This window comes from Pseudophryne corroboree, chromosome 10, assembly GCF_028390025.1.
Source record: "Pseudophryne corroboree isolate aPseCor3 chromosome 10, aPseCor3.hap2, whole genome shotgun sequence".
Taxonomy (NCBI): Eukaryota; Metazoa; Chordata; class Amphibia; order Anura; family Myobatrachidae; genus Pseudophryne; species Pseudophryne corroboree.
In genome coordinates, this window is record NC_086453.1 from 345,281,694 (window position 1) to 345,294,125 (window position 12,432).

A 12,432-nucleotide genomic window follows, 5' to 3' on the forward strand; every position below is an offset into this window, starting at 1 on the left:
AACGAGATCGTTCATATCATGCAGTGATATCGCCCAGTGTGTAGGGCCCATAAGGGCCAGGCCCCCATGTGTTCAGCGGTTTCCTCCAACTCTGCCATCATGCACCTTGAAGCCGAGTACCCAGCATGGCCAACTTGCATCAGTGGTGGGCACTGATTTACATTAGCCCTTTGAGGAGACCATCGCACAGAAGAAGCAGTGAAGGACGGCTGTGCTCTTCTGCTGCGTAAGTGAGTTATGCACCAAGAGAGCAAGCACAACTGTCACATAACAGGAGACTCATTAAATCCCCACCAGTGACCACCGTATATTACACAGAGCACCAGTGACCACCGTATATCACAGAGAGCATTGCAGTGACCACCATATATTAGAGGGCATTGCAGTGACCATGTATATTACAGAGAGCACTGCAGTGACCATGTATATTACAGAGAGCACTGCAGTGACCATGTATATTACAGAGAGCATCACAGTGACCACCATATATTAGAGAGCATCAGTGATCACCGTATATTACAGAGAGCATCAGTGACCACCATATTATACAGAGAGCATCAGTGATCACCGTATATTACAGAGAGCATCAGTGACCACCATATTATACAGAGAGCATCAGTGATCACCGTATATTACAGAGAGTATCAGTGATCACCGTATATTACAGAGAGCATCACTGATCACCGTATTATACAGAGAGCATCAGTGACCACCGTATTATACAGAGAGCATCAGTGATCACCGTATATTACAGAGAGCATCACTGATCACCGTATTATACAGAGAGCATCAGTGACCACCGTATTATACAGAGAGTATCAGTGATCACCGTATATTACAGAGAGCATCACTGATCACCGTATTATACAGAGAGCATCAGTGACCACCGTATTATACAGAGAGCATCAGTGATCACCGTATATTACAGAGAGCATCAGTGACAACCATATTATACAGAGAGCATCAGTGACCACCGTATATTACAGAGAGCATCATTGACCACCGTATTATACAGAGAGCATCACTGACCACTGTATATTACAGAGAGCATTGGCGACCACCATATATTATAGAAAGCATCACAGTGACCACAGTATATTACAGAGATCATTGTAGTGACCATGTATATTAAAGAGATCATCAGTGACAACCATATATTACAGAGATTATCAGTGACCACTATATATTACAGAGAGCATCACAGCAGGGACCCCTGGAATGGGATAAATCAGACAGCAAGCTGTAGGCAGATCTATAGAGAGACAGACAGGGAGGTACAAAGGAGCAGTGTTACCTCTAAACACAGAAACCTCTCTTTATTACCTGTGTTAGGATAATTTATCAACCACCAAAACGTGCACAATTTACGCAGAACTTTTTCTAGAAATGCCTATTATAGGAGCACACTCCATTGCACTCCGTAGGTATGGTCCATTTAAAGCATATTTTACCTGTCCTTATGTTCTGCTATCCTCTAAGAGTGTGTCAATAGTTATCTTTACTGCCATGCAGAGGTATAACTGGGGTTGATGGCGCCCAGGGCAAATAAAAAATTGGTGCCCGCGCCAACTATATAGTACCCAGAACATCGCACTGGGATGCACACACCGGACACAGGGCAATTGTCATTCCTGTTAAAAGCCCTGACATACAGAGCAAAGAACCTCCAGTAAGGGAGAGCAACAAAGATGCATGGGACGGAGAGAGCAAGAGACACCTAGGACAGAGAGAGACACCTGGGGAAGAGAGAGAGAGAGCGATAGACGCCTGGGACGGAGAGAGAGCGAGAGACACATGGGACACAGAGAGACAGATACACCTGGGGCAGAGAGAGAGAGAGAGACACCTGGGGCAGAAAGAGAGTCAGAGACACCTGGAACAGAGAGAGAGATGTGGAGCAGAGAAAGAGACGTGAAGCAGAGAGAGAGATGTGGAGCAGAGAGAGAGAGACATGAAGCAGAGAAAGTGAGAGCTGTGGAGCAGAACAAGAAAGCAAGAGATACCTGGAGCAAAGGAAGAGCAAGAGACACCTGCATAGAGTGAGTGAGAGACTCCTGGAATGGAGAGAGAGAGACAACTGAGGCAGAGAGAGAGTGAGAGACTCCTGGAGTAGAGAGAGTGAGAGACACCTGGAGCAGAGAGACGTGGAGCAGAGAGAAAGCGAGGGACATCCGGGGCAGAGAAAAAGCAAGAGACACCTGGAGCAGAGAGAGAGAGAAATACCTGGAGCAGAGAGGGAGAACAAGAGACATCTGAAGCAGAGAGAGATGTGGAGCAGGGAGAGTGAGAAAGAGAGCTGTGGATGAGAGAGAGAGAGAGAGAGAGAGAGAGAGAGAGCGCAAGAGATGTGGAGCAGAGGGAGAGGAAGAGACACCTGCAGCAAAGAGGGAGCGAGAGACACCTGGAGCAGATAGAGAGACGTGGAGCAGAGATCTACAGACACCTGGGCCAGAGAGAGAGAGAGAGAGAGAAAGAAAGAAAGAAAGAAAGAAAGAAAGAAAGAAAGAAAGAAAGAAAGAAAGAAAGAAAGAAAGAAAGAGACACCTGGAGCAGAGAGAGAGCAAGAGCAAGAGATGTGAAGCAGACGGAGAGACACCTGGAGCAGAGAGTGATCAAGAAACATCTGGAGCAGAGAGAGAGGAAGAGACACCTGGAGCAGAGAGAGGGACGTGGAACAGAGAGCTAGAGACACGTGGGCCAGAGAGAGAGAGAGTAGAAGACACCTGGAGCAGAGAGAGAGACACCTGGAGCAGAGAGAGAGACACATGGAGCAGAAAGATAGGGACACCTGGGGCAGAGATAGAGCGAGAGACACCTGGAGCAGAGAGAGAGAGAGAGACACACTTGAAGCAAAGAGAGAGACACGGAGCAGAGAGAGAGAGAGACACCTGGAGCAGAGAGAGAGAGAGAGACTTGGCGCAGAGAGAAGCGAATGACAGAGACACCTGGTGCAGAGAGAGAGACATGGAGTAGAGAGAGAGAGAGAGAGAGAGAGAGAGAGAGAGAGAGAGAGAAAGAGACGTAGAGCAGCGAGAGAGACACGTGGAGCAGAGAGAGAGAGACCGGGAACAGACAGAGAAAGAGAGACCTGGGGCAGTTAGAGAGTGACAGTGAATGAGGAAATTGATCTTAGGAGTGTAGGTGAGGCAGTAAATGAGGGATGGGATAATGAGAAGTGGCACGGCAGGCAGAGTGGTACTGATGATGGGAGTGTGACAGGCTGGACGGAGTACAGGACACCGGAGGTGGGTGATGGCTATATGGTGGCCCGATAAATGCAGACGCTGGCCCCATATCAGGGCCGGTTCAAGGCCGCTCTGCGCCCCGGCAGGAAATGGGGCGTGGCCTAATTCAGGGGGTGTGGTCAGTTACGCCCACTGTACATTACTAGCGCCGCTTGAATGCTGAGCGGTGCGCGATGACGTTATCGCGCACCGCACAGCGTCTAGTTCCCTTCGTGGAGAGGACCTTTGCTGTGCGGTGCGCGATGACGTCATTGCGCACCGCTCAGCAAAGGTACTCTCCACGAAGGGAAACTAGACGCGTAGCGTCTAGTTCCCTTCACAGGAGGCGGGGACACAGCCGGCAGCGGAGGCGGACGGGGGACACAGCGGGCAGTAGTGGCGGATCTTGCCACGGTGCAGCGATCTCCGGATGGCGCCAGCGCCCTCCGGAAGGCGGCGCCCCGGGCAAAAGTCCTGCTTGCCGGTGGCAAGATCCGCTACTGCCCCTTATACTCAAACACCTTCTCTGCTTACCCCACACCTGGTTGTAGCAGCTTCCGCTCTCTTCCTTAAAAGCCTTCTGCGGTTCCATCGTGGCAACGGCGGGGGGGTGTCGGAGGAGTCAGAACACTAGCACAGTCAGCGGCTGCCCTTCCTCCAGGTCCCGGCACATTTCCTACGTTATTTTAGCAGCTCCCTTCCGACCGCTGCTCTGACCGACTGCCCCTTCCTTTTAGAGCTCACAGGTCTGCGGCCGCTGCATACCCCAGCTTGCTGCTTTGCGCTGGCCCTGGGCTCCAGTGCCCAACATGCCCTGCTCGCTCTGCCATCGTTACACCACTGCTGCCATAATGCTGCCACCAGATACCCCTCTAGATGTGGAGCGTAAACAACAATAGCAGCTGAAGATGCCAATCACCAGCTGCAGAACACCCCACACCACTGTTTGGCGGCATTTAAAAAAAAAAAAAAGTACAGGACTGGCAGCAGAAGCAGTAGGCCTTCAGATGAAGCAGGGAGAGGGAGACAATGCTGCCCGCTGTCCAGTGGGCGAAGCTTCGGGACCGGGTGATGGCTGATGGGGTGCTCATCAGCGGGAGGACCAGGGGGCGGAGCTTAGTATTTTCCGGGGATGGTGCTTCAACTCAAGTGAAGTGGAACTCCGGAGCATATGGACCAGGGGGAGGGGCTTAGCATGAATCTGAGGTGGAGCTTCATGTGATGGGAACTCAGGAGCGGAAGAACTAGGGGATGGAGTTTATAATGGTCCGTGGGGACAGCTTTGGATGCTGTGGGCGAGGAATTAGTGAGAGGAACAGGTAGAGCTGCAGACGAACCAAGGGGGCGGAGCTAATCGCGGTCTGGGGGCGGAGCTTATCGTGGAGGGAACAGAGGAGAGGAACAGGTAGAGTTGCAGACGGACTAAGGGGGCGGAGCTAATCGCGGTCTGGGGGCGGAGCTTATCGTGGAGGGAACTGGTGAGAGGAACAGCCAGGTACAGCTGCAGACGGGTTAAGGGGGCGGAGCTAATCGCTGACCTGGAGCAGGGGGTTGGTTGTGCAGGGCTGCTAGCTGCTGGGGAGGGGATAGGCAAACCTTTGCCTGCTTGTGACTGGACGCAAACGGGAGAATGCTTGTGATGACAGGAGAAAAGTTTTTTCCCCCTGTCAACACGATCTGCGCTTCATGGTTTCCTGTGGGCCTATTTTCAGTGGGGGGCCTGGAGCTGCAGCTCCATCCGCCCCATTGTTAATCCGGCCCTGAATGTCAGGACAGTTTGGAGGAGGAGCAGTGTCAGGGCAACTTGTGGAGTTGGGAGCAGTGTTGGAAAGTTTTTGGAAGATGACAACAACAGTTCCTACTAGTAGTCTACTGACCAGTGACTACTGTGTCATTTCCACAAAAAGAAGTAGTACACACTGATAGCAAGCCAGCATCAGAGCACCTATTCGGATGAGTGACAGACAGTCCAAATGAAGAAGTCAGTGACACAGTGAATGTTTATATTTAGTTTATTTAATTTACATTACAGTCCAGGGTTTTTTCTTTTATTTTTCTTCTTTCTTTTTTTTTAAGTATTAGGGGCCAATTTATCATCATCTGCATCCTCAGAAAACATCGACCCAATCTGCACTACAATAATTGACTACATCGCATGGATGTTTCAATTATCGCATGCAGGGACAGAGCTTGCAAGAAAGCTCTGTCCTTGCAATGCCACTCCGCGGCATTGTCGGGGCCTTTTGTCGTAAAATATACCCTGAATATGTGCTGCGTATGCGCCGCCGCTTCTGACATGCTGCTACCACTGCTGCCAGGTCAACCCCCTCGTTGTGACTACCCTGCGCCACGACACCACCTATCCCACTGCTGATCATATTTTTCTACCTGGGGATCGATGGTCGGAGCTCCTGGAGGGCTGCTGGTCATCAGGGCTTCCTGCTGCTGTGACCTCTGTTGCCATAAAGTGAGCTGCCACTTTGAAGCATCACTTTACTACACCCCGAAGGTCACAGGAGCAGCAGGGAGCCCCGATGACCAGCAGCCCGCACCAGCGCACCGATCACTGGTCCCTGGGTAGGTAAGTATGATTTTTTTTACTTTTTTTTCTTTTCACACTGATCAGCTTTTGTGTTCATTGGAAACACAGAGCTGATCACACTGCCAGCTCCCTGCACAGCTTTCTCTGCCCACCTGTGCAGAAATACCGGATCCGCACTGAGCCCTGTGATTACGCCAGCTGCATCTGGCGTAATTATCACAGGGATCACTGCAGAATTTTTTTACAAATTTTTTTTAGTACATTCGGTCAGATAGTATTTCCCATATTTATATACTATAATAATAGGATTATATCCTTTGAAATACATATTATTAATACATTATTAATAATGTATAATAATTACTTATATAATATCACATTGTGTAATAGTATATAAGTAATAATAATACATTATTAATGTACCACCAATACCACCGATAATCCTGCACAGTGCCGGAACCGAGGGTGCCAGATTATCGGTGGTGTACACAGTGATACAGGCAGTGGTGCCGAGAGAGGGGGGGGGAGGGTACAAATTACCCAGGTCTGATGTAGGAGCCCAGTGAGGGTCCAGTGGGGCCCCGGGCCCCCTTGCTCTTACCTGGCAGCTGCAGCTCTTCTCAGCCCAGTACACGCTGCTGTGTGCTGGGCTGCAGTGTGGCCATGGAAGTGCTTAAAATACCATTTTTTTTAACTATTTTTTTCTAACGGTGCATGACCACACCTCCTGTGATTAGGCCACGCCCTCTGAAAAGTACCTGGGCCCAGCCCGGCTCTCTACTGGGGTGTAGTACGGCTGACCGGCGGTCAGGAGACCGCCGGTCAGCTTACCGACGCCGAGATCCCGGCAGCATACCGACGCCGGGATCCCGGCGGGGAGGGGCGAGTGCAGCAAGCCCCTTGCGGGCTCGCTGCGCTCACCACGCTGCGGGCTCGGTGGCGACCTGTGGTCGCCACGGGTTCTATTCCCAATCTATGGGTGTCGTGGACACCCCCGAGTGGGAATAGTCCCTGTTAGTTGGCATGCCGACCATCGGGATAGTGAGCGGTTGGGATGGTGGAGGAGGTCATGTGACTGTCGGTCTCCCGACCGCCGGTCACATGAATACCACCCCTCTACTGCCCTGCATACAGGTGAAGGCAGCTACCAGTGAATGGGGGAAGTGGAGGATGCTGGGAGACACAGACTGAAGGGAGGTGGAGGCTGAAAGACACAAAGTGAATGGTGGGGGGGGCAGGCAGAGAGACGATGGGTGGGAGGCTGAAAGACAAAGAGTGAAAGTGGGGCATGCTGAGAGGCACAGAGTGCTGGGGACAGCTGAGAGACAGAATTAATGGTGGGAGGCTCAGAGGCACAGAGAGGAGGGGGGAGTCTGAGAGACACAAGGTGAGGGGAACGGCGAGAGACGCAGGCGGGAAATGATGGCATGTCTCAGAGACGACGCAGGGAGATTATGGCATGACTGAGAGACAATGCAGGGAGGGGATGATGGTGTGGTTGAGAGACGCAGAGAGCAGGAGGTGACACGAGTCTGGTTGAACCTCTGTATGATGATGACATTGGTGATATTCATATACAAGCAGCCATATTCCAGACCATGTGATCTCCTACATGAATAGTGAATATCGACTGAAGACGCTGTCTGCCCAGGGAGGACATTTCTTCAGAGGCTCCTCATTGTGAGAAACCACCATATAGGTAAGGTGCATATGGAATGGAAAGGAATGCCAGTGGGTGGTGCTAGACACGCCCAGTACGTGGTGTTAGACACGCCCCTGAGATGGTGCACCCCCTAATAAAATGTGCTGCGCACTCCTATGCACACTTGCACCTAACGGAACAAGCCCTGTGAGTGCAACTGTGCAGGAAAGTATATGCTATGATATTATGGTGGGCACCCGGGCAAACATCATGTCTGTATGGTGGGGTGCCATTCCCAGGACTGTACACATGTGTAACTACAAATATATGTGAAGTAATATAGTATACTGTGTGTGTGTAACATAGAATGTGAAAGTGCTTGTGTCTATTACAGCTGCTGAATGGTGACAATCCATAGTCATTATTGGGTAAAGGAAATTAATGGACTGGGAGATATGACATGCTGATAGGATGAGGTAATGATGGAGGAGAAGAAATGCCACTGCTTATTCCCAGGGCATCTTTAGGCCTATACTGTTTGGGCGGGGACACTGGGTTAAGTGATTTTATATACTGATGAATCTCGTTAATCCAAAATTGATTGTGACTAAGATGTTTCCAATTCACCTGAAGGTATCATGTGAATAAATAACATAGTAATTATCTGGAAGCGGGAGCTCTGTTATTTACTGCTGGTCATTTCTCAAGTAGTTTCACACAATGGGCCTGATGTATCAACAGTTATTTGCGTAAAAAAAGAGATGAATTTCACTTTTCTCGATTTTTGCATTTTTTAAGTATCGTCTGAATGTATGTAAGTTTTTTTATTTATCGTTTTTGTTTTCGCTAAATTATACTTTTCGTGGTGGTTTTCGAACTTTTCCAACTTCTATTGAAAACGAATGGGAACATTATGTATCACTGGATTATCGTGAAAATAGACTGTAACTTTTCATATCTTTTGTTTCACCAGCTTTTACTGGCGAGTTTAGCAATAGGCCATGATTGTTCTTGTAGCTCCACCTCTAAATGTACTTTTTTTTACAAAAAGAATATGCTAAAAATATCTCCCCTTATCTAAATTATATGTATATATATATTGAACTAGTCTAAAATGTACTAATAGTTTCTATATGTTGTTTGCTTGAAATTTATATTATATACATATAAAAATTCTTATATATATATATATATATATATACACGTATATATATATATATATATATACATACAGTATATACATATGTGTGTGTATATATATATATATATATATATGGGTGGTCTTCTGTATGTCGGCGGCCGGGCTCCCGACGTCCAGCATCCCGGCGCCGGAATCCCGACCGCCGGCATACCGACATTTATTCTCCCTCTTGGGGGTCCACGACCCCCCTGGAGGGAGAATAAATAGTGTGGCACACGTAGCACGCCACCGTGCCCGCAGCGTGGCGAGCGCAGCGAGCCCGCAAGGGGCTCATTTGCGCTCGCCCAGCTGTCGGTATGCCGCCGGCATACACTACTACACCCATATATATATATATATATATATATGTCTTGTTTGTCTTTGTTGATGAAGTCCTGTGCTATAAGATGAAACGCGTTGGGACTGGAACTTGCTGCTTAACCCTGAACCTCCCAGAGTGGACAGATAAGCTGATTTTACTTGTATTTCCTGTACGTTTGCTACCTGCATTTGCTTCAGGATTTTACTTCTATTTGTCATACTCTTGTTATCAGATCAGGAGTTGCTGTTTTATCCTTCTTTCCCTGAGTGGACAGATAAGCTGTTTTTATATAATTATCTTGTACGTTTGCTACCTACATTCGCTTCAGGATTGCTATTAAATTGTTTTATATTTAATTGTTACATTATCTCATTCAATGTCTGGGACCAGCAAGGTTCCTAATTGAGTAATATCTGGTTTATGCAGTACACACTATGTTTCTTTTTCTTCTTTAATTTACATGCATCAAAGTGTCATCAGAATTGAAGACGTTTAGAGAGATAAGTTGTTCTCTGAAATATCTATATTATTTCACGTCTCACATGGTGAATTATCACGCATTTAACCATTTGTATGCCAAAAACACAAGTAGGCGCTCTTGTGCACTTCATTTTGTATATTTGTATCCACCATTGGGCAGGAGCTGCCACCCACAGATATATGGGGGGTGTTGAATGGTTCTAGCTATATCGAATATTTGGTTTTTGTTTATAATAGGATCGCCTCGGGCGCTATTCTCCCGTTTTTTTAATATATATATATATATATATATATATGTATTGATGTCTTGTTGTTAGACTCTTAATACTGTAGTTCTGTTCCACTCCTAAAGGCCAGTGGAATTTCATCTTAGTAACATGTTTATAACAGTGATTAGAATAACCAATAGAATTGTCTTTGTAAAAGTTCCCTCCTCTTTCAGTTTTCTAGTAAGTGTCCCCATAGTAAACTAGCTATTCTTTACTACCGCAGGTCAGGTATGTGCTGAATGTCACCAAGGAACTCACTGTGCATGTACGACTCTGAAACAGAGCACGCGCACTTCATTTAAATTTTCCGAAATGCGATAAAACGACTGAAAAGTAGATTGCTATTATCGCATGTTTTATTTAAAAAAAATGATACATACTTAGAAATTTTTTTTTAAAGACACGATAAGTGGCGAAAAAAATGTTGAAACTGATCACATTTTTGATACATCAGCCCCAATGGCAGAAATGGCCAAGAATGGCCATTTATGTCATCCCCAGGGGATTCTAGAACTAACCTCACACAATGGCAGAAATGACCAAGAATGGCCATAAATGTAATCCCCGGGAGATGCGAGAACTCCCCTGAGCTGGCATTATTATCACGGGCACACTGCGGTATTTTTTCACATTTTTTTTAGTAAATTTGGCCACATCACATTTCCTATTATTAGTATGGGGAATGCGATGTGGGTTACTAAAAAAAAGTGAAAAAAGGGTTTGGAGCAGTTTTTCATGAAAACTGCTCCAAATGCCTTTTAATACATTCAGGTAATACTAAAATAATGCGAAAAGGGTGTGAAAACAGAAAACACCCTTTTTCACATAATTAAAGTAAAAATAATGTTAATAAATAGACCACTTAGAGTTTTTCTGATGATATATTCCAAAAGCAGGGACTGTCCCCAGTACCTCCTGAAAGGTGGGACTCTTGTTTTTTTTCCCATTGAAAGCTAAGAAATCTATTTCCAGGAACTGGAGATATCTGAAGTCAAGCAAGCTGCCCTCCCACCGGAAAATGATGAAGACAATGAAATCACGTTTCTGATTGGTTGCTGTGTTTGTTTGTTTTTGTTTTTTTTATATTTAAAAATAAATGTCCATTTTTATTTAAAGTAAAATGTAGCCTGTGTCTCTTCTTCTGTTTCTTCTTTCTGTTCTCTTTCTCCTTATTTAGTTACATCACATTTTCCATCAATATTCCTGTTTTAAAGTAGCGTACAGTTATTATCTCACTGCCCTATATAAGCAGAATATGTAGGAATTGTAAACATATCATTTATGGATATACCATGTTTTGTTTATTAGACAGATCAATATTTCATACATAAAAATGACAAAAATATTTAGTACCATATACTGGGCCTGATTCATGTTTGGATGGAATTGCACAGCCGCAAGGAAACGGCTGTGCAACTCTGTCTTATTAAAATTGTAATATAGCAGGAGACACCTATAGGAGATAGACGCCTAGTGTTAGCAGCAGCGAGGATCTGAGTGCATCTGAGCCTCAGAACATCATTGCAACCACTGGTCATGGTTCACAATGGTTACAGACACCAGCCAGCAGGGGGTGGTGGCTATGGCTAACCACCCGCAATAAGTGCCTAACCCTACTACCCCCCTCCCCCCCCCCCCCATCCTCTGGGTCCTAAACTGTTCCCGCGATACTCACCTTCAGGATTTCAGCTGTCGGTGTTCTGGCGCCGGTCTCCTGAGGGGTGTCAGGTTTCCAGATGTACCCAATAATTATAATTTCTTATTGTCGCTTTTTGTTGCGATGAGAGATTACGTTTCGCCATGCTACAGTGGGTGTAGTACTGCTGTCCGGCGGTCTCCTGACCGCCGGTCAGCTTACCGACGCCGGGATCCTGGGAGCATACCGGAGCATACCGCTGCGCTCGCCACGCTGCGGGCTCGGTGGCGACCTGCGGTCGCCACGGGTTCTATTCCCACTCTATGGGTGTCATGGACACCCACGAGTGGAAATAGTCCCTGTTGGCAGGCATGCCGACTATCGGGATAGTGACCCGTCGGGCTGGTGGAGGAGGTCATGTGACTGCCGGTCAGCTGACCGGAGGTCACATGAATACCACCCACTACAGCGAATGTGCATTGCCATTGCCAGGGAGGGTTTCTTCCCTGTCCCATTAACTTGTGCAAAGTGTAACCCTTAGGCTACAATAGTAAAATGTCACCTGAAGATGACTTTGGCTACCGGTGCAGAGCTTCACATTCCAGACCTTGGTAAATCTGGGGGCTGCTTCTACTGTTGGAAATGGAGATACCGCCGCAGTTATCAGAGATGCACACATCCCTTAACTAACTCCCTTTTTTTCTCCTTTTGGTCATCATTTGCATATTTGAATCAGTGGGTAGCACGTATTGTTTAGATATATAGGTATTTATACCTTGAAGTAAATTAAGACTTTAGATTCCCTTATTTTGACTACATGTGTATATGCTATTGTTAGTATGGGAAACTACTTCTATTTCTCATACATCCTAGAGGATGCTGGGGTCCACTTTAGTATCATGGGGGTATAGACGGTTCCGCAGGAGCCATGGGCACTTTAAGACTTTTCAAGGGTGTGAACTGGCTCCTCCCTCTATGCCCCTCCTCCAGACCTCAGTTTAGAAAATGTGCCCAGGCAGACTGGATGCACTCCAGGGGAGCTCTACTGAGTTTCTCTGAAAGACTTATGTTAGGTTTTTTATTTTCAGGGAGGACTGCTGGCAACAGTCTCCCTGCTTCATGGGACTTAGGGGGCAG

General features: G+C 47.0%; 1 protein-coding gene across 2 annotated transcripts in view; it reads right to left on the reverse strand.

The window, feature by feature from the left end:
* BARX2 (BARX homeobox 2) overlaps positions 1-12,432 on the reverse strand; it is a 72,743-nt gene that overhangs the window by 26,013 nt on the left and 34,298 nt on the right. The window contains exon 1 of one of the 2 annotated variants that reach the window (XM_063943649.1): positions 3,759-4,548. The exons of the other annotated variant lie outside the window; for it this stretch is intronic. Coding sequence (XP_063799719.1) covers positions 3,759-3,816 — 58 coding nt within the window. The 5' untranslated portion in view covers positions 3,817-4,548. Of the gene's footprint in view, positions 1-3,758; positions 4,549-12,432 lie in introns of those variants that run through there. 2 annotated transcript variants of the gene reach the window in all.